Consider the following 21,687-nt stretch of genomic DNA (forward strand, 5'->3'; position numbering starts at 1 on the left):
ACATCGGGCCTCTAGTATATATATATTTTTTATTGATTTCAGAGAGGAAGGGAGAGGGAGAGATAGAAACATCACTGATGAGAGAATCACTGATTGGCTGCCTCTTGCACGCCCCCTACTGGGGATCAAGCCCACAACCCGGGGCATGTGCCCTGACTGGGAATCTAACCACGTGACCTCCTGGTTCACAGGTCGACCTTCAACCACTGAGCCATGCCGGCTGGACAATGTACTCTTTTTCTAAATGGTTACTTAACCCGTGCACCTGCTGAAGGACATCTTGGTGCTTCCAAGTTTTAGGAATCATGAATGAAGTTGCTTTAAACATCCCTGTTCAGGAGCCCGACGGTGACGGGGGTGGGGGGGCCAGGAGTGCTGGGCCGGGGGGTGCATGGACCATGTGGGACGGTCTCAAAGTCCCCTGCGTGTTCCTGGCACCTTCACAGCTGCCAGGCCCTCGAGGGTCCCTCCGTCAGGAGGGCTGGGACTGGGGCCCCCCGCCCTGTATCGAGCTGCGGCCTCCAGCTTGTCTGTCCCAACCTCAGGTCTCAGTTTACTCGCCGTGGAATGGAGATGCAAGATGACCCACTGTAGCTGGTGGGGTCGAGGAGGGAGCAGGTGCATGGGCTGTGTGTGAAGGTGGGGTGCTGTGCGGTGGAGGTGGGAGGGCTCTGGGTGAGGGTGGCCGGATGCTGCCTAACGCTGCTCAGCCACCTGAGCTCACTGGGTCACAGGTGACCTCCAGGTTCCTCACCCCGGGAACAGGAAAGGCAGCCGCTTCTCTCCTTCCGCAGAGGGAAGGGCTGTCCTGGGGGGTCGTTTGGAACAGGTGAGCTCTTTTCCCCTAGGTCTCTGACTCCTGAGCTGGCGGAGCTGTCAGCGCGCACTAACCCACTTCCTGCCTCTGATGTGCCTGTTCTGGACATTTCACACGCACGGTATCGCGCTCCACGCGGCCCTTGGATCTGACCTCTTTGGATCTGAGCATCACGTTTTCAAGGGCGCCCACGCGGCCAGGGGCATCAGTGCTTCCGCTTCATCTCTCGCAGGGCATTTGTGACTCCATGACGGGGTGTTAGGTGACGGATCGGTGTCGTCCCTGCGCGAATCCCTGGAGATGCACGCGTTTACCCGCGTAGCCCAGGCAGAGCCCTACGTTAGCATCAGGACCATAAGTTCGCGCTGAGGAGTCCTGCGCAGCCGCAGTCACGGCGGCCGGCAAGCCCCGCCCCAACCAAGCCCCGCCCACGCCCACTCCACACGCCCCGCCGGCAAAAGCCCCGCCCCAGCTGAGCCTTAACCACGCCCACTGCTCCTACTCTACTCCAAGCCCCGCCCCGGAGGACTTTTGTCCACACTCGGCCGCCGTGGCCGCGCGCTGCACTTCCGCCTTCGTCCACGTGGTCCTGCGAGGGCTCAGTCCGTGAGTGGGGCCGGGTGGGACGCGCCCCTCTGGTCCCGGCGGGGCTCGGCCGGGTCTCCCCGACTTCCCAGGGAAAGCTGGTGGGTGGGGCGGGAGGAGAAGTGGGGGAACTGGGAGATCGGAGGTCAGCCCGGGGTCAGGGGACGCTGGCGGATAGCCGCGGGCGAGACTGGGCATCGGGGACCCCGGGGAGGTCAGGAGTCGCGCGCGTGTCCCCCTCCGGCCGTGCATGGGGCTCCCCGGCCTGCGGGCGGCGGCCGAGGCCCTGCGGAGAGCCTGCGGACCGTGGACGCCGCGCCTGGGACGCCTCCTCGGGTAAAGCCCGCGCCCGCCCGGTGTCCAGTGCACGTCCGAGCGGGGACCCCGCCGCGCGCCGTCTGTCTGTCTAGCTGACAGCGCCCCCTGTCTTCCCAGCTTGCCCCCCATGGCCGGGAAGGCGGAGGCCCCGGCGCCCGCGGGGACCCGGCAGGAGCCGGCCGGGAAGGCCGGGAGCGGCTGGCATGGCGGGGGCCGGGTCTGGGAGGACGCGGAGCAGCCGGCGAAGAAGCTCAAGAGCAGCAGCGAGGACGGGGAGCAGCCCAGGAAGCTGCCCAAGCGCAAGATCGTGTTGCTCATGGCCTATTCGGGGAAGGGCTACCACGGCATGCAGGTGCGGGGCTCGGGTCCACTCCGCCCGCCGGGGACCGCGCTCTGGCTCCGGGGAGGGGCCTCGGGGTTAGGGCGGCAGGGAACCCGCTCTTCTGCGATGCGCTGCGGGTCCTGTCCGGCGCGGTTGAGATGGTAACCCCAGCGCTTGGACCTGCTGCAGGCACGGGGGATGCTGCACCAGGGCGTTGGCTGTGCCCCACGGTAGTTACCGGCCCGCCCTGCCGCTGACCGGCGTCCTGGCCTTGGGCGTGTCATTGGCGCCCTCCGTGCTGGCACGTGCACTAGGTTGTCTGATGCTGGGACCTGAGACCCCAGCGCAGCCAGGAAGGCTCCCTGGAGCCAGCTGACTGTGGGCAAGCAGGTCCCCTTTCAGGAGTCTCTCCCCAGCTCCCCAACTGGATCCTTTTGGGAAAGGCAGAAGGTGCCCCCCCAAAGGCACGTAGATTTTCTTTTCTTTTTTCAAATATATTTTTATTAACTTCAGAGAGGAAAGGAAAGGAAAGGGAGAGATAGAAACATCCATGATGAGAGAGAATCACCGATTGGCTGCCTCCTGCACGCCCCCCCCCCCACTGGGATGGAGCCCGAAACCCGGGCATGTGCCCCGACGGGAATCAAACCTGGGACCCTTCAGTCTGTAGGCCCACGCGCCATCCACTGAGCCACACCAGCCAGGGCGGCACGTGGATGTTCTTGTTCCTTGTGCTCCGCTCTGGTCAGCCTGACTCACAGGGAGACGTCCACTGCTGGGACCGAGTGTCCAAGGGAAGGACGATCAGAAAAGGGTGGTACCGCATTTACTGTGAATAGCGGCCGTAAGTTACTTTGTATCCTGTTTGATTTCTAAAAAGCAGAGGTTGCACCATGAAACCGAGTGCCTGACTGACATGGGTAGCCCGGGGTGCCTGTGGGAGCAGACCGACCACCCGTGCCGTTCTTTGTGCATGACCCGGCATGCTCGTCTGAGGGTGATTTTGGTTACGTGGATTTTGCCTTAGGCAAACTGTCTTAGGAATTTAGAGAGAAAGGTCCATCAGCTTCCATTTGCCTCAGTTTCCCCATCAGGGAAATGGGTGGAGAGTGACAGTCGCTCACAGGGCGGACAGGAGGACAGATTGAGATGGTGGTGTGTGGTGGAGGGGGGTTGTTATCACTGCTTGTTTGTTTTTTAGAGAGAGACTTCCATTTGTTGTTTCACTTAAACCGGCAAGTTGTTAAACCGGCAAGTTGTTTCAGACAGGCTGTGCGGGAAACGAAGGGTTTAGGAAAAGCCAGGGATGCCGAACCCAGCCCCGGCTGGCAGTATCCTGGGTGTGTTCCTCTGAGCGAGGGGCCGGCTCCCTACAGGGATGAGAGGGGGGGTCCCTCTGCAACGGGGGCTGCAGAAAGGCGTGTCCGGCAGCAGGAGGGGCTGGTGTCAGAGCTGGCAGGTGGGGGACACGAGGACACCTGATTCCCCGCTGCCCAGGGTAGGGATTCCTGGAGACTCTGGGTACCCTCAGGTGGCTCCCCTCCTTCCCCTGGGAAGGGGACGCGCTGCACGGCCACAGGCGAGGTCCCCGTGCTGCGGGCGCGGGCACACTGCGCCGGCCCCTGCCCGCTGGAGCCGTCGGGGGCCCTCTCGCGTGGTCCGTGACCGAGCGAAAACCCACGTTTCCTTCTCTCTTCCTCAGAGGAACGTCGGGTCCTCGCAGTTCAAGACCATTGAAGACGACCTGGTGTCGGCCCTGGTCCGGTCGGGCTGCATCCCCGAGAATCACGGCGAGGACATGAGGAAGATGTCCTTCCAGCGGTGCGCCCGCACAGACAAGGTAGGCGGGCGCGTCGTCCGGTCTCCAAGGCGCACGGATCCCCCCGCGCGGCCTCACCGTTCTGTCACCCGAGCCGCGTGGCCGTTTTCCCAAGTGGCCGAGGGTCCCGTGCGAGCTGGGACTCCATCTCCCGCCTACACGATGTCCTAAGCCCGTGGTCGGCAAACCGCGGCTCGCGAGCCACATGCGGCTCTTTGGCCCCTGGAGTGTGGCTCTTCCACAAAATACCACGGCCTGGGCGAGTCTGTTTTGAAGAAGTGGCGTTCGAAGAAGTTTAGGTTTAAAAAATGTGGCTCTCCAAAGAAATGTCAATCGTTGTGCTGTTGGTATTTGGCTCTGTGGACGAATGAGTTTGCCGACCACGGTCCTAAGTGACGCGGCCCTCGCCCCCTCGGTACACAGAGCGTTGTCCTGGCACCAGATCGCCCCCTTCAGGTGCATCTCTAAAGGCAGGGCTCCTCCGGGAGAAGGTGTAACCGTTGCGTGGGCCGTGGGCCCCGGCGACCCGGCGTGGTGTTTGAGGCGCCGGCCCCAGCGGGCCCCTCACGCCCTGTGCTCCCTTCGCAGGGCGTGTCCGCAGCCGGGCAGGTGGTATCCCTCAAGGTGTGGCTGATTGACGACATCTTAGAAAAGATCAACAGCCACCTCCCGTCCCACATTCGGATACTGGGTAAGCCTGGCGCCACTCGACCGAAGTGCTCACGTTGGGGTCCGTGCAGGGGGCGCCCGACGACACTGGGTCGTGTCCCCGTGGGTGTGGGGTGTGGGGTGTGGGGTCCAGTGCCAGGCCTTGTCCCTGTGTGTGGGCGGAGGTGCCAGGGCCCCCGGCGTGTCTAAAGCCTTCGTCCTCGTCGCTCCCCCAGGACTGAAGCGCGTCACGGGCGGCTTCAACTCCAAGAACAGGTGCGACGCCAGGACCTACGTCTACATGCTGCCCACGTTCGCCTTCGCGCACAAGGACCGCGACGCGCAGGACGAGGCGTACCGGCTGAGCGCCGACCGGCTGCGGCAGGTGAACCGGCTGCTGGCCTGCTACCGGGGCACCCACAACTTCCACAACTTCACCTCGCAGAAGGGGCCCCGGGAGCCCAGCGCCCAGCGCTACATCCTGGACATGTTCTGCGAGGAGCCCTTCGAGCGGGACGGCATGGAGTTCGCGGTCATCAAGGTCAAGGGGCAGAGCTTCATGACGCACCAGATCCGGAAGATGGTGGGCCTGGTGGTGGCCATCGTCAAGGGGTACGCGCCCGAGGACGTGCTGGAGCGCAGCTGGGGCGAGGCCAAGGTGGACATTCCCAAGGCGCCGGGGCTCGGCCTGGTCCTGGAGCGCGTGCACTTCGAGACGTACAACCGGCGCTTCGGCGGCGACGGGCTGCACGAGCCGCTGGACTGGGCGCGGGAGGAGGCGGAGGCCGCGGCCTTCAAGGAGCAGCACATCTACCCCACCATCATCAGCACCGAGCGCCACGAGCGGTCCATGGCCCAGTGGCTGAGCACCCTGCCCACGCACGACTTCAGCGCCACCGCCCACGCGGCAGCCAGCCCCGGTGCCAAGGTGGGGCTGGGGGCCGGGGCTGGAGGGGGGGCTGGAGGGGGTGGGGGGGCGCATAGCTCCTTCCAGGAGCTTGTCTAGTGCTCGCCCGTGTCTGTCGTCTGTGGCCGAGCCTCTGACCCGCCGCGTGCTGGTATCATCGTGCCCGTTGTACCCACGAGCAAGCTGAGGCACAGAGAGGTAGATCAACCCCCCCCCCAGGTCACACAGCAGCGGGAGAAACCAGGCTGGGGCAATGCACCAGGTGGCTGGGGACCCTGAAACACTGCCTAGCGCTCACCCCACACTTAGTGCCCCCGGGCGAGGGATGTGCGGACGCGGCGTCTTTCCATTTGTGACGAGGCGGTGACCGGAGGACGCCTTTCTCGGGCTGGCAGCGCCGGTCAGTTAGCACAGGCCCTCTCTCGCTGGTGCAACGGGTGCTCAGAGGGTGACATCCCCCCCCCCCCCCCACGGCTCCCTGGGGATGTACCTTCCCGTGACCTCGGTGTGTCTGGAGACACATTGCCGTCCTCCACACCTGGAGTTGTAAACTGTCCCTGCAGGTAGGTGCACAGGTGCAGCGGGCAGGTGTCAGAACAGCCCGTGGGCAGGGCAGGTCACGAACGGCAGCCCAGGCCAGGGAGGCCGTAGGGATGGGTGGAGACTGTAGCAAACCAGGAGCAGGATCCTGTTCACACCTGTAGGGGCGACGGCAGCAGGCAGCAGCCAGCGGTGGCCACCTCGGAGGTGGGCCTGGCCTTGGCAGAGCTGCTCACATTTTTCCAAGAGAAATAAGTGAGAAAAATTCCAGGATTTTATGTGAACTCCCTGACTCTTCAAATGCTGATGTTTATTACATTCACTGTAGAGGCCCAGTGCACAGCTTCGTGCACCGGTGGGGTCCCTCGGCCTGGCCTGCACTCTCTCGCAATCCGGGACCCTTCGGGGGATGTCAGAGAGCAGGTTTTGGTCCGATCCCCGCAGGCCAGGCCCAGGGACCCCACCGGTGCACAAATCTGTGAACTAGGCCTCTAGTATGCATATAAGATCTTTGGTTAATCTCTTTTCACCCTCCCCCCCCCCCCCTCCCTTCTGAGATTCATCAGTCTGTTCCATGTTTCCATGTCTGGTTTCGCTCCCGCGTTGAGCATCTGCCCCCTGGTGGTCAGTGTGTGTCATAGCGACTGGCTGATCACTTAGGCTTTTATATGTATAGATTTTCCCAAGCGCTGCAAAGGCAGACGGAGCTTGTGTGCAGCTTTGGACCGGGGCTAGCCCACGCCCTCTGCTCAAGTCCCACTGACAGAGCGTGCTGCCCACTTGCTGTCTCCACACCCTGCAGAGGGGCCTGCACTGTCTGGTTTGGGAGAACCTGGTTTTATGTCCCCTGAGCCATTGCATCCTCTGGGGATTTGGAGGAGGCCTGTAAAGACCCCCCCAGCCCAGTCGGACTGAGGATAAATGCCGGCGTCACTCCACAAAGGGCAGGTTGGAAGGGGGCTCGGGGTGCACCGCGGACAGCTCCCTGCACGGGGAGGAAGCACCCACACCTGGGCAGCCTGCCTCCCCACAGCCACTCCTCTGCCCCTGCTCTGCAGGTCCCCAGCCCCCAGGAAGGCAGCGAAGAGGACGGAGACAGTGACTGAGGCGGGGACCGCGCCCGCGGAGACTCGTGCACCAGGAAGCCGCCGCCGCTGCCATCGGCCGCATCCCTCGCCAAGACGGGAGCCAAGACGTGGCCTCGCAACCTCAGGACCTCGAGACCCACATCATCCTCAGTTTCCCTCAGGAGAACCCGCTGCCAGTCTGTTTCAGCTCAGCGCGAACGCTGCACACCTCAGCGTGTAAAAGACACTATTTTTTTAAAGAAATGATTTTCTTATTAAATAGATACAAGCTTTGCTTCGTCACTCCTTCCCCTTTTTTGGTTCTTTCTGTTCCTTTCGCTGTGGGCTGCGTTGGGACGGGCGGCGAGCGAGTGTGCGGACAGGACGTGCCCGGCGGCTCCGGGGTTGAGACCCAGCAGGCAGTGCAGCAGGGGTTCTTCCCAGGACCTGGCCTCAAGCCCCCAGGATGGGGCTGGGCCGCGTGCAGCGGAAGCCGGACAGGTGGCCCAGACAAGAACAGGTGGCCGCCGGGCCCAGCACCGCGGCCCCCTGGGCAGGAGGAGGGCTTTTTCTCCGTCCAGCTGGCCCTCTTCAGCACCTGGCCTTCATCCTGGTCACATCCGCCCAGCTCTGTCCGTGGTCTAGGGGGGAGGGGTTAGGCAGAAGGAAGGGGGACATCCCTGACCATGTCCCTTAGCGAGGTCTCCCAGCAGGACCACCAGCCACTTCCCTCCCTCCCTGGCCAGAGGCTGGTCATGTGGTCCCATCTAGCTGCAAGGGAGGCTGGGAAATGCCTTTCATGAGGCGGGGCTCAGTGCCAACCCCGAACAAAGTGGCCTGTTAGCAAAGAAGAGGTGGGCGGGTCATCGGCAAGTCCGCTGAAGAAGCTAGGAGAGAGGACTTCAGGCGGGGAAGTGGTGTGTGTGCGTGGGCAGAGGTGTGCATGCATGCTTAGGATGTGTGTGCATACCCACGTGCATGCATGTGTGGCGGGTGAGTACAGGTGATACATAGGATGCGTGCATGCTTATGATGCGGCACGCGCACATCCGCGTGTATGCACGCATGCACAACAGGGTTAGGCAGATACCTTCCCCAGGTGGTGCATTCCCACCATTTCAAATCCCTCCATCTCCCTGGACTGGTGGGCCCCACCTCAACGCCCCCCACCACCTTCCTGAATCCTGCTCCAAGCCGATACTCACCTTCTCCCTCCTCCTCCATGCTGCAATAGAAGCCACCCTCTTATCTGACACAAATGCCCTCAGACCCCATCGCTTCCTGCGTCCCCGTTAAATTTCCTTTTCCTTACCTTTCGCATCTCTATTGCCTCATGGCACTCACAAACGTGAAGTCACTTCCATTATCCAACCTATTGATCCCCTTCCAACTGCCCCTCCCGTGTCCCTTTTATAGCCAAGTTTTCTCCTAAAAAATTTCAGGGTGTGTAGTATCAGAGAGGGCATGGGCACCTGCGTTTTGCTGAGGAGTTGATCGCTTTAGCTTGCATTTCTTTTTTTTTAAAAAAATAAAATTCTAATTGGAATATAAAACTCATTCTTTCAACGTGCACAATTCAGTAGTTTTTAAAAAAATATATATTTTTTATAGATTTCAGAGAGAAGAGAGAAAGAGGGAGAGAAAAACATCAACGATTCTTCCGCTGCCTCCTGCACATCCCCCACTGGGGATCGGGCCCACAACCCGGGCCTGTGCCCTGACCAGGAATCGAACCTGGACCTTTCAGTCTGCAGGCTGATGGTCTACCCACTGAGCAAACCGGCGAGGGCTCGCTGTGGTTTTGCGTTTCCCTGACCCCGGATGATGCCGGACATCTTTCCATGTCCTCACTAGACGTTTTCTGTTGCATGTCTGCGAGTTCTTTGCCCGTTCCAAAGTCATTTCTCTTTTAAGTGGAAGTCCTTTACTCCGGATACAAGCGCCTCATCCGGCAGATGCTTTGCAAATGCTTTCAGTCCGTGGGTTGTCCTTTCTCAGCGGCGTCATCGGAAGCACCCGAGTTTTGAATTTTGCTGACGTTCAAACGTACCCGTTTCTTCTTTCGTGACTTCGGTTTTTGGTGTCCCTTCTAAGAAACCAGCGTTGTGAGGCAGGCTGGACACCTGCGTTTTGCAGCGGCAGCACTTACACGTGGGCCTCGGATGCACGGCGCGAGGTCGCTTTTGCAAGCGGAGGGAGGTCGGGGTCCGGCGTCACGGCTTCACGGGTGGGCGCCCTCGTCCCAGCATCTTTTGTTGAGGAGCCCAGTGATTTTGGGAGGTGACTCCCTTTGCTCCCTCTCTACCCTCGCGGAACTCACCTCCCAGACCGCAGACTCTCGGCGAAGACATCACTCCAATCGCGGTGGGCGGCTGGGCAGCTGGGCGGCTGGGCGGCTGGGCTCGGTCCGCCGCCGGCCCGTCGGCCCACGACCTCGCCTTGGCCTCTCTAGCCCGCCAGGCCGTCTCGATACCTCCCGCCCGCTGACGTCACGCCGGCCGCCAGCGCGCAGCTGCGGCGCGGGCGCCCGTCCCTTCCGGCTCGCCGTAGCAGGCGCGCCGCCGCTATTTCCGCCCGGGGCCCCGGATGCGCCGATCCGATCCGAGCGGCGCCGCCTCTACCTCAGCTGCCGGCTCCCGGCTCCCGACGCCGGCCCGACGCGGCCGGAGCGCCGCCCAGGCCCTGGGTATGTGGCGCCGCGGAGGACGGGCGGAGAGGTTCCGGGGGCCTGTGCCGAGGGGCCCGTCGCGGCCGTCTCCCCCCCGGGCATCGCGCCGAGAGCAGGCCGCGCCGCCGCCGTCAGTGGGCGGGGCCTGTGCGCGGGCCGGACTCGGGTGGGCGGCGAGGGGGTGGGGTCGTGCGGCCTACGCCCCCTTTCTTCCCCGCCCGCCGCCTCCCTGGAGCCCCTCGGGGGCGCGCGTCGTGGTGACGGGTGGGCTGGGCGCGGAGACGCGGCCGCCGGGACGGGAGCGCGGGGCGGGGTGGGGCGGCTCTGCACACCTGACGCGGGTCGGGCCGGGCAGTGGGGTCCGCGGGGCGCCCCGCGTCGTCTTCACGCCGCGTGACTGGAGCCCCGGCGCGGGTCTGGCGCTCGTATTTTAACCTGGTTCTCGGGTTTCGGTGCCCAAGCGCTTCAGCAAGTGGGTGGGAGTCCCCATGCGTGGGTTCTGCGCGCGAGGCCTGCCCGCCCGCCCGCCCAGGTGCGGGAACAGGTGCAGAGGGAGAGTAATGTGTGAAACCTGTGCACGCCCACCTGCTCCCGTCCTGACCGGGGGACGGGGTCTCGGGGTTCCCTGCCCAGCTCGCGCCCCCGCCCCGTGGCCAAGCCTTCTCCCCGCCGGCCCCGCAGCCCCCGGTAGGGGGGTGTCAGCCGCAGAAATAACGCAGCGGAACTTCCGCAAATAGTACTTACGCCCCGGCTTAGAGATGCATGTCATCCTCCTCCTTATTTTGTGATGAAGCTTTTACGTGGGTGCAAATGAAATGGTCTTTGTAACTTTTTTATTTTTATTTTTTAGTGGAACCCATAAAATTAACATACTCTCTGAGTGGTTGGGAAAAATGGAGACATGTATTTTAAAACTTGAAGTCATTCTACCACTTAAAGATACACACAACAGTTGCTTTTTGGTCCCCTGTTTTACCCTTGCAATTTCTTTTCTCCTCCTCCTCCTCCTCCTCCTCCTCCTCTTCCTCCCTCCCCCTCCTCCTCCTCCTCGTTTAATTGCAGTTGTATAATGCAGTTTTGCGTGCTTTTAAAAAGCATTCCTTAGCATGGTCGTGTGCCATTGAGCCTCTACAGCAGTGGTTCTCAACCTTTCTAATGCCGCGACCCTTGAATACAGTTCCTCATGCTGTGGTGACCCCCAGCCATTACGTTATTTTCGTTGCTACTTCCTAGCTGTGATTTTGCTACCGTTAATGAATCGTCATGTAAATATCTGTGTTTCCCGATGGTCTTGGGCTCCAGAGCAGCGGTTCCCAACCTGTTGGGACTCACCACAACGTGAGGAACTGTATTAAAGGGCCGCGCGCGGCATTAGAAAGGTTGAGAACCGCTGCTCTCCGGTCTTTGCTGGTGGTGCCTGCCACAGTTCCTTATTTAACTGACCGCCGGTGTTGGACCCGCCCTTTCTTGTCTTCTCCAGGCCTTCGGTTTGCTTTCTGCGAACACTCCAGCCACCCTTTCTAGGTTACAGCTTCCTTTCATACCTGAGAGAGAAGGGAAGGAAGAGAGAGTGAGAAGGATTTGTCGTTCCACTTCCTCATGCACTCATTGGCTGCTTCTTGTATGTGCCCTGACCAGGGAGCGTACCTGCAGCACCGTGTGTGTGTGTGTGTGTGTGTGTGTGTGTGTGTAGAATTCTGAAAATTTTAACAAATACATCATTTCCACAGTAGGACTCAAAACGGTTGTTTGATCCCAAACAGTTTCCACGTGGGGCCTCTCTGTAGTCAGCCCCTCTCCCAGCCCTTGGCACGTGTTGACCTCTGTGTTTCTGGGGTTGCCCGCTGGTGGAACTCTGCGTGGACGGAGCCTTGGAGTCTGGCTTCGCTCACGGGCACAGTGCGTTGAGGTTTACCGCGGCTGCTGCAGGCCCTGAGTGTTGGTTTCTTCCTGCTGCTCGGTAGTGTCCCCTGGTGTGGATGGGCCAGGGTTTACCCGTGCACCTGCTGAAGGGCGTTGGGGTTGTTGCCGCGTTTATGCGAGTAAATGGATAGTTCCCATTGCGTGATGCTCAGACAATACAGCGGGACGCAGAGGGTGGCCGAGCTCCTCTGCTTTCTCCCGCTCTTGACTTTGTCCTAGACCTCACTGACTTGGTCCGTGTCCTCCCAGGTTTCTTTCTGTACTCGAGAACCTGTCTTCTCCACGGACCCTCCCACAGGAGGGAGAGCAGTGGTGCTGGGAGGAGGGTGAGCACGTCTTAGGACAGGGATTCGTGGCTCCCGTAGGGTCGCAGTGCGTCAGCAGACATACAGTGCAGCTATGGTGCTAAAATGTCATGGGCAACGATTAGGGGAGAAATGCCTACCCAGGCTCCTTGGGGGCAGTGGGAAAACAGGCCGAGAAACAGCAGGGTGATGAATCGGGGCTGCAGCTTGATCACTCGGTGCTTAAAGAAGCACTTCTTCAGCTTGTCGTGGCCATTCCTGTCAAGCTGAGGTAGATTCCAACTGTCCAGTTCAGGGGGCTCTGGTCCATCAGCCTAGGGACCGGCCAGCATCGCCATGAGTTTGGCATTGTGGGCTGTTAAATTCAGGGGACCGTGGCCACACTGAGTCTGGGCTTACCACTGTAGCCACGCACCAGGGCAGTGCTCTGCAGGAATATGGGTTGTAATAAATCCTAGGTGGTTGTCAACCTCGGGTTAGCCCAGTTTGTATCACTTGGAATTTATATGTTTTAGGAACGAGTATGCGACCTTCACACTCAGAGGGGAGAAGGATGGGTGTCGTGTTAGCAGATGGGACTTTTGTTTCAGCCCTTTATTTGTTGAGCCACTTCTGGTGTTACCATGTAATATAGACAGTACCTTTTCCTATAGTGTTTTACAAGGGAAATTTCGAAGATACATAGACGTTGAAAGAATTTTGCCTACCACCTGTATACCCATCACCTAGTCTCTGTGATGGGCGTTTTCCTGTACCTGTTTTATCACACACCCATCCGTCCACCTGTCCTTTCCCCTTCCTAGGCGAAGGCAGTGTCCAAGTACAGTTTCCTGTGCTGTGCTTCCCGGACTCACACTGCATGTTCTGGAGACGGCTCTCCGCCGGTTCCTGCCGCCCGCCTTGCCTTTCACCTGTTGCAGGGCTCCAGTCGAATGGGACCACAGTGGAGTCAGCCAGTCTGCAATACGGACCACTCTTTAGTTCCATCATTTTTGCATTTGCAAATAACGCCATCGTGAATAACCTTGGTGCTGATGTATTTTCACGTTGCAGGTGGCCGTCAGGGTGCGTTTGTAGTGGGACTGCCAGGTCCAAGGAGCAGAGCGTGTGCGGTGCTGAGTGGGCCAGGCCCGCTCTTACATCCGTTTTGGAGGTTGCAGTGCCTCACCAAGAACGTGTCCAGCTCCTGACTTTCTGTCGGTCTGATAGACGAGAGATGCTGTTTCAGCTACGTTTTAGTTTGCATTTTTATTACGAAGGATGGATGTACAAGTAGACGTGCTTGAAAAATTCAGCTTCAAGTCTTCTCTTGGGGTTACACTGGCTTTGCTGTTTGTTTTTTGTCACAGGAAATCCCGTTTTATAAATACAGGCTGGGAGGGAATGGTCTCAGACATTGAGTTTGTTACTTGTGAGCAGCCTGTAGAGAAATGCTCAGAGCGGTTTGGTGGATTGTGGTCTGAATCCGGAAGGCCAAGCCTAGTCCTGGTTTTGCAGTCCGACGTCTCTGTGGCCTGATCCTCGGCCTCCTCGTGGGCAGCACTGCCCTTGAAGTCATGAGCTGGACGGATCCGCTCTAGCTTTCTCTGATGGACTTGAAGGTTAGAGACAGCCAGTAAGAATGACATGTGTTGCCATTGGTGGCGGCTTTGCTCTGCATGGGGTACCTCTACCACATTGTGGGGAAATGTTATTTAGGTAAGCAGTGATTTGATTCCCGGTCAGGGCACCTGCTTGCATTGTGGGCTCAGTCCCCAGTGCGGGGCTGTGCAGGAGGCAGCCAATCATGTTCCTCCAAATAAAAAAGTCTTAAAAAAAAAAAAAGATCAGGATCCAGAACTCGTATTGAAAACAGTGGCATACCTAAGAGTTCCCTCACACGCTGTTCCCACCCCCAGTGCCCACCACATTCCTGGCTTTCTGCTTGGAGGGCAGTGGTGGGAGTGGGCTTCTGATGGTCATGAGGCTGTTGCTGGCTGTGGTCCTGACTTCCCGCTTAGATGTACTTGCTACTGCTTGCCCATGACCTTGAGACTGTCTTCAGAGACAGCCATCAGGATGTAAGTGCCTTCTCTGAGGGTTACACTGAGTTTTAGGTTTTCTCAGCCTTTACTGGTGTAACCGTCATCCATAGCTTTTGATTTCATACAGATGTGTACTCCGGCAGGGTTTGGTGCTGTGAGGTCCTTCATATATATGTACGTTGCACCTTTGTAAGTTTTTTAACTTTTCCCTTGTGCATTTTCTCTGATAAGCAGTGGTGCTTTGAACATGAAAGGTGTTTCTGCTTGTCTAGGGGAGGGGAGTCAGCAACACCATAAATAGGAAGCTAGTGTGTCTGTTAATGCGAGGATTGTAAATATTAAAGGAGCCATTTGTGAGCCCATGACCCAGCCCTGTAGGGGCAGATGGCCCTGGAGTGCAGTTGTCCTGGTTCCACTGGACTCCTAGGCTCTAGCCATGTCTGAGTGGGAGCCTTGTCCCTTCTTAGCTCAGAGTTTCCCGCTCCACCTCTGAAGGCTGAGCTTTCTCAGCGGCCCCTTCACTCTCCCCCGCTCTCTCGTCATTTGCACTGAGCAGTTTGGGGCTGGGAGCCCTTGGGAAGCTGTGGCACAGTTCCCAGAGTTCCAGGACATGATGGCCTCTCCGGCGGCTCCCTGTCTCCCTGTGAGAGTTCCTCCTTGGCAGCCCCCTCCCTGCTCTCACGGAGGATGCTCGGTGTGAGCGCCTTCAGGTTTTGGCCTGGCGCCTGGGACAGGCTGGACCCTTCCCGCAGGAGCGTGGGTGTAATGTCACGGGGACTCCTGTGTTGGGGCTTGATCCACAGTAGCTGTGAGGTAGCTCAGGTGTTCACGGGAACTGCTGCTGGTGAGGGATTTGGCTGCGGTTCTGGTGTTGAGGGATTGTGTGTACAGCCCATTCCTGCCCAGGGAGAGACAGGCGCACCATCCCCAGCACGGTGAAGCACGGAAAGGCCCTGAGCTGGGAGCGCGTCTGGGAAGAATCCACTGGTCACGGAGCCAGCATTGAGGTCACATCCTGCGTGGCCTTGAGAAGTGATGCTTGTTACCTTCCCAGTAACTAGTTGGTACCGCCACCTCGTGCCAGGCTGTGAGGGGACCAGTCCCTCTTGTGTGTTGAAGGAGACCTTCTGTTGTGTCCATGGCTCCACGTGAATTACGACTGTCCTTTGCACCAGCTGCCGGTGGGACAGATTCACATATCTCCAGTGCTGCTGACCAGTCTTGTAATAAGGGGTGATCCGACGGTTATATTTGCCTCTAAGTAACTTGATTTCAACTTTGATTTTTCAGGAGAACATTAAGTTGGATAAAAAAGGGGGGCGATAATGCACCACGGCAGCGGCCCTCCGAATGTCCAGCACCAGCTGCAGAGGTCCCGGGCCTTCCCCAGCAGCGAAGAAGAGCAGCAGGCCCACCCAAACCCACCCCCATCCCCCGCCACGCCTTTTGCACCCTCGGCCAGCCCATCTGCACCCCAGTCGCCCGGGTACCAGGTTCAGCAGCTCATGAGCAGGAGTCCCGTGGCTGGGCCGAACGTGAACCTCGCCCTGCAGAATGTGGGGCCAGTGGTGGCAGGAAACCCCCCACTCACGCTGGCCCCGCTGCCACTCCCCAGCCCCACCTCTCCGGGCTTCCAGTTCAGTGCCCAGCCGAGGCGCTTTGAGCACGGATCACCGTCCTACATCCAGGTCACCTCACCACTGTCCCAGCAGGTGCAGACCCAGAGCCCCACCCAGCCCAGCCCTGGGCCGGGGCCAGGCTTACAGAATGTGCGGGCAGGTGCACCCGGGCCTGGCCTGGGCCTGTGCAGCAACAGCCCCACCGGGGGCTTCGTGGATGCCAGCGTGCTGGTGAGGCAGATCAGCTTGAGCCCGTCCACGGGCGGGCACTTCGTGTTCCAGGAAGGCTCGGGCCTCGCCCAGATGGCCCAGGGAGCCCCAGTCCCACTGCAGCATGCAGGGACTCCCATTGCGATGCGAGAACGCAGACTGTCCCAGCCCCACGGGCAGCCCGGGGGGACCGTGCACCACCTGGGACCCCAGAGCCCTGCGGCCTCGGGCGGAGCTGGCCTGCCGCCCTTGGCCAGCCCTGGCCACATCACCACCGCCAGCCTGCCGCCCCAGATCAGCAGCATCATCCAGGGGCAGCTGGTCCAGCAGCAGCAGCAGCAGCAGCAGGTGCTGCAGGGGCCACCGTTGACCCGGCCTCTGCTGCCCGGGGTTGGGGGGGCTTCGGCGTTCGGGATGACATCCCCGCCGCCCCCCAGCAGCCCTTCCAGAACCTCGGTGCCCCCAGGCCTCTCCAGCCTACCCCTCTCGTGCTCGGGGAGCAAGAAGACACCCAAGAAGCTGGAGGAGATCCCCCCAGCCTCCCCAGAGCTGGCCCAGATGCGGAAGCAATGCCTGGACTCTCACCTCCGGGAGATGGAGGCTCTGAGGGAGGCCTTCAAGGAGTACCTGATTGAGCTGTTCTTCCTGCAACACCTGCAAGGGAACATGATGGACTTCCTGGCTTTCAGGAAGAAGCACTACGCCCCGTTACAAGCTTATCTTAGGCAGAATGATCTGGACCTGGAGGAGGAGGAGGACGAGGACGAGGAGGAGGAAGAAAAGTCTGAGGTTATCAATGATGAGGTGAGAAACGGCAGTTTAATCATTAGCGGACTGTGCTACACAGGTGTGAGTCTAGGCAGCTGTGAACACAAAAGAACCTGTGAGCCCAGGGTGCTGCTCAGACGTGGTTTCATAAGGATTTGACCCAGGAGTCACATGGAAGGTGGATTTTGCTGTTTTCTTCGCAGGAGGGAAGAGCTGCCCTAATAGTTGGGGGGCAGGGGCAGACCAGGTGCCTTCGTTGAGAGCCAAGACTCCGCCCCGGACGGAGCGCTAACCCGTGGGCCGCGCCTGTGCCCGGGCCTGCGGGGTGCACACCTTGGGCTGGTCTCCCAAGTTTCACATTTTACTGAAATAGGTCCCCCCATTGAGTCATCATGAATGTGGATTTTAAACAAGGGCTTTAAATATAAATAAATGTAAACATTGATATGGTATTTTCATGATTAAAATACAGTTATTATGGCTAAAACCAATTTTTAGATGTAGTCTTAGCTTTGAGATTATATTTTAAATTCACTCTTTTATAAATACCCATGAACAATATTTAAGATGGCATCTTTTTTTAAACTGCAAATTTTGGGTGCCTGGAATGGGTGCTTAATAAATGCCCGAATTGAGCTTTCTTGATACCATAGTGATTCCAACCCATTTACCTGCACTTCCTGAACAAGAAGCTAATCACAGCAGCGAGCGTGAGGTGGCTGTCGCACTGTACGTGTGCCTTTGTGTGTGTAGTGTACAGTATGTTGGTGCAGCTGACTTGGTTCTAGGAGACGGCTGAAATACCTGAGTCTTTGTCACTCTTCTCCTGCAAAGAAATCGGCCTTTGGTGAGCAAAACTGGTCTCTTTGCTCAGTCGTCCTCATCGACATTTATGGGCGTATCTGTGTGGCTTTGCCATTTTGTGTTTTCTTTAACACCCTTTCCAGAATGGACCATTTTTATTTTCCAAATGAGTACATGATTATTGTGAGGGTTCCCCTCTGGAATAGTGAAATCCAGTTATCTCTCTGTTTGTACACCCGTGTTGTCTGTAGGTGCATTGCCCCTATCTGTGCTTATGAAAAGGAAGTCCCTTTTTATAACTTCCTGTTGAACTGGGCCTCTCCATTTGGACCTCCCGTGGTAGCTGCTGGAGCGGCCGCCGTGCAGACGCCTGGAGGTGGTCGGGCTTTGTTACTGGGCTGCCTGCCGTCCCCACTTCTAGAATGTGCAGCTGTGCAACCTAAGGCTATTGCAGCAGCGACTCAGATTGGAGTTCCTGCGAGATTTGCAGTTGAGTTAGGTTGCTATGTCATAAATTAGTGCATTGTCCTTTTGCAGAATTTGATGCAAAAACATTCCATTTTTAAACACCAAACATCAGTGAGCTGTCAGCAGTAAAATTCTAACAAAATTTTGAGCAGTCTTAAAAATCATGTTGCCTTTTTTTCTCAAAATATTTTCTCTCAGGTAAAGGTTGTGACAGGAAAGGATGGGCAGACTGGTACTCCTGTTGCTATAGCAACCCAGCTTCCGCCAAATGTTTCTGCTGCTTTTTCATCCCAGCAGCAACCATTTCAGGTACTTGTCAATGGTTCTCAAATGTAGCCTCATCCCAAACTTCCCCTTCATTCAGGTATTTTAACCTTCAATTACTATTTGCTCTTAGCATTTTTTCCAGAGCCCATTCCTTATTTAAAGAAATAAAGAAGTCTTCCTGCATCTAGAACTATAAAATTAAGTTGCATGAGTGAACGACAATGCAGAGCTAATGCACTATTTTTGTTTGACCTGTGCTGCAGTCGTAGCTGTAGTGTGCATGTCATCTAATCCTCACAGCCTGTCCCGTGTGCCAGGACTCCTCGTGTGCTCTGTCTCATGTGGGCTCTTTCTGTGTCTTCTCTGTATTTTTGAGAACAGTGCGAAAGAGAAACAAGAAAAGAAAGATTTAAGCAGATGATAACTTGATATTTGCTTAGCTGGAAGAAACACTGAGGTGAAAGCTCCGAAATTAGGGCCTCGGGCTTCTAAATGGGTGTTAGTGAATGCAAACTGATGATTTAAAATTTTTGGAAATTACTCAGTGTTGCAGTAACAGTGCTGAGGATCTAAAAGTATAGGTCTGATTCTAGTAGTTTTGGAACGGATTGTGCTGGGTTCTGAAAGCAGGTTCATCTTTGTGGTGATAAGTCTTTTAAATTTTTAACTTTTTAAAATAAATTTTTTATTGCTCAGCTACAGTTGACATATAATATTATGTTACTTTCAGGTGTATAACAGTGATTAGACACTTGTGTAACTTACAAAGCGATCAACCCATACATCTAGTACCCCTGTGGTACACCATACAGAGTTATTTTAATATTTTTATTTTTAATTTTGATATAATTTCAAACATAGGTAGAAGTTGCTGTAACAGTACAAAGAGCTCCCCTTATATTCCTTACCCAAATTCACCAATTGTTAACTTTTTGCCCCATTTGCATTCCTTTCATTCTCTCTCATATCTGCACACACACATTCCCCCTGAGCTATCGGAGAGGAAGTTGCAGACATCCCGTCTGCACTCTTATCCCTAAATGCTCAGCAGTCCTGGGGCGAGTGCTCTCGGAACCGAGTTCAGATCAGGGCACGTTGCAGGGATGCCCTATGGTGGTGGCGAGGACACAGCTCAGGCGATGTCTCCTCCGGACGATGTCCGCGGTAGCTTCCCCTCGGTCTGGATCCTGGGTCTTCTTTCCTCTGGGCCAGCCCCTCAGTCTTCCGGGACCTTTGCGTGTGTGAGAAGGCCAGCCACTTATTTGGTAGTGTGTCCTGTGATGGGGGCTTGTCGGATGGTTCCGTGTCTGAGGCGGGTTATGCAGTTTGGAGGGGATACCACCGAAGTGACGACGTGTCCGGCTCAGGGTGCCACGTGAGAAAGCCGTGATGTCAGCTTGTCCTGTCACTGGTCCCTGAGGCTTTTCCAGTGGACGGTTATTACTTTTCGTTGGGTGAATGAGAAGTAATTTGGGGGAACATAGTTGAAGACCGTATAAATATCTAGGGTCTCGTTAAACTTTCGACCACTAACTCTAGCATCTGTTGATGAGTCCTGCCAGAGTCAGTTGTCACCTTACAGATTGCAGAATGGGTTTTCTGATTTCGTTATTCCTTTTACGTTTGTTAGTTGGCATTCTACTATAATGACAAACTTTCTCTTCAGCGATGTATTTTACATGTGGGTTCTCACTTTCACTGGTGGGTTATAACATGTCACTAACAGTATTCATTCATTTGTTCATTTGCACTTGTTAACTCCATAGAATTTACTCTTTTTGGTCTGTAGTTCCATGAGTTTTGACAAACACAGGAAGCTGTGTAATCACATTGCAGTCAAGAACCAGGAATTCTGTCATCCCCCCGAGTGTTCCCTCATGTGTCTCTTTGTGGTCAAGTCTCGCCCTCCCTTCACCTTTGTCGGCACCTCTGTGATTTTGCCTTTTCCAGAATGAGGTGTGCGTGGAGTCATACAGTCTGTTGCCTTTCATCTGGCTGCTTGCAGTTGGCCCAGCACACGGGAGAGTCACCCACGTGGTTGCGTGTGTCTGTGGCGCTGAGGGATGAAGTTAGGGGTAAAGTTGCAGTGAATGTCCGCAGACCGTTGTTCATGGACATACATAGGCCTTCACTGGGGTAAGCACCTAGAGGACAGGATTGCTGGGCTGTTGGTAAGTGGCTGTATGTTCAGCTCCATACAGACTGCCCACCTTTGCACAGCGGTGGTGCCTGCCCCCCCTCGCAGTGCTCCTGTGGTCACCCTGACACTGTTGGAGTGGTTTCAGTTGTCCGGCTCTAAGAGACGAATGGCGATGAACTTGTGTACGTGGGTTCATTTGCCTTCTGTGTGTCTTCTTCGGGAAGTATCTGTTCCTTTCCCTCGCCCATCTTTTTCATCGAGTCATTTGGTTTATTGTTACACATGAGATGCTTTGCATATTCTGGATATTTTTTGGTCAGATATAGATTTGCAGTTCTTTTTCATTCTGTGGCTTATCTTTTTCTTTTATACTATTTTCACAGAGCAAAAGTTTTACAATTTTGATGTCTTTTTCAATTTTTTTCTTTTATGGATTGTGCTTTTGACATCATATCTAACAATTGTTCAATCCAAGGTCACAAAAATATTTTGGCCTGTGCTTTCTTCTGGAAGTTGTATAGTTTCATGCTTTACATTTTGGTCTGTGGTCCATTTTGAGTGAAGTTTTGTATAACGTGGAGTAACTTCATGTCTTTGCATATCAGTATCCAGTTGGCCCAGTGCCATTCCTTAAAAAGAATGTCCTAAGTATGTCTAATGGACTTTGCACGTGTGCCAGACTCAGTTGGTCCTGTGTATGTGAGCCTTTTTTAGACACCCCCCCTTTCACCTGTGTCTGCCTTTTGCTAGTGCCACACTCTCCTTACTGCTGCAGCTTTTCAGTAAGTCTCGAAATCAGATATTATGAGTTCTTCAACTTTGCTCTTTTTCTTTTCTTTTTTTGTTAAGATTTTAAAATTTATTTTTAGAGAGAGAGGAAGGGAGAGGGAGAAAGAGAAACATCCATGCACACACAAGAGCAACACATCAATCACCTGACTCCTGCACACTGCCTACTGGTGATTGAGTTCACAACCCGGCATGTGCCCTGACCGGGAACTGATCCAGGGACCTCCTGGTGCATGGGACAACGCCCAGCCAGCTGAGCCACACCAGCCAGGTGGCGACTTTGTTCTTTTCAAAGTTGTTTTGGTGATTCTGGATCCTTTCTCTTTTTTTGGAATCTGCACAACATCCTACCAGGGTTTTGACCGGGATTCCATTGAGGCTGTTGGCCAGTTTGGGGAGAAGTGATGTCTTGACGATATTGCATCTTCCAGTTCAGGAATATGGTACATCTCTCCATTTATCGTGGCCTTCTTTGTTTTCTGTCTTCAGTGTTTTGTGGTGTTCAGAATTCCAATGCTATATGTGTTTTGTTATATTTATACCCCGGTATTCCTATTTCTCTGTGGTATTGTAACTGGGAGTTAAATTTTAAAAATTTTGTTGTTCATTGCAAGTACAGAGTGTCTCAAAAAAATGTGTACACACTTTAACAGCTGATAGCTCAAGTTTGGGAATGAAA

General features: G+C 56.1%; 2 protein-coding genes across 5 annotated transcripts in view; both read left to right on the forward strand.

The window, feature by feature from the left end:
* The first annotated feature begins 1,364 nt into the window (after positions 1-1,364).
* PUS1 (pseudouridine synthase 1) lies at positions 1,365-7,318 on the forward strand. 4 transcript variants are annotated; one of them, XM_008157232.3, is made up of 6 exons: positions 1,365-1,423; positions 1,838-2,072; positions 3,745-3,882; positions 4,450-4,552; positions 4,746-5,437; positions 7,015-7,138. In XM_008157232.3, the coding sequence occupies exons 2-6, from the start codon at positions 1,848-1,850 to the stop codon at positions 7,060-7,062; spliced, it is 1,206 nt and encodes a 401-aa protein (XP_008155454.1). In that variant the 5' UTR covers positions 1,365-1,423; positions 1,838-1,847; the 3' UTR covers positions 7,063-7,138. The 4 variants fall into 4 exon arrangements, with proteins under 4 accessions (XP_008155454.1, XP_054568734.1, XP_054568735.1 ...); XM_054712759.1 differs by lacking the exon at positions 1,365-1,423 and adding an exon at positions 1,434-1,503; XM_054712760.1 differs by lacking the exon at positions 1,365-1,423 and adding an exon at positions 1,517-1,738 and having other exon boundaries at positions 4,746-5,121; positions 7,015-7,318.
* A 2,273-nt stretch (positions 7,319-9,591) lies between these two features.
* Positions 9,592-21,687, forward strand: part of EP400 (E1A binding protein p400) — a 63,609-nt gene continuing 51,513 nt past the window's right edge. Inside the window, exons 1-3 of the mRNA XM_054712813.1 lie at positions 9,592-9,709; positions 15,234-16,576; positions 18,011-18,121. Coding sequence (XP_054568788.1) covers positions 15,269-16,576; positions 18,011-18,121 — 1,419 coding nt within the window. The 5' untranslated portion in view covers positions 9,592-9,709; positions 15,234-15,268. The remainder of the gene's footprint in view (positions 9,710-15,233; positions 16,577-18,010; positions 18,122-21,687) is intronic.

The sequence above is a fragment of the Eptesicus fuscus genome, chromosome 23 (assembly GCF_027574615.1).
Source record: "Eptesicus fuscus isolate TK198812 chromosome 23, DD_ASM_mEF_20220401, whole genome shotgun sequence".
Taxonomy (NCBI): Eukaryota; Metazoa; Chordata; class Mammalia; order Chiroptera; family Vespertilionidae; genus Eptesicus; species Eptesicus fuscus.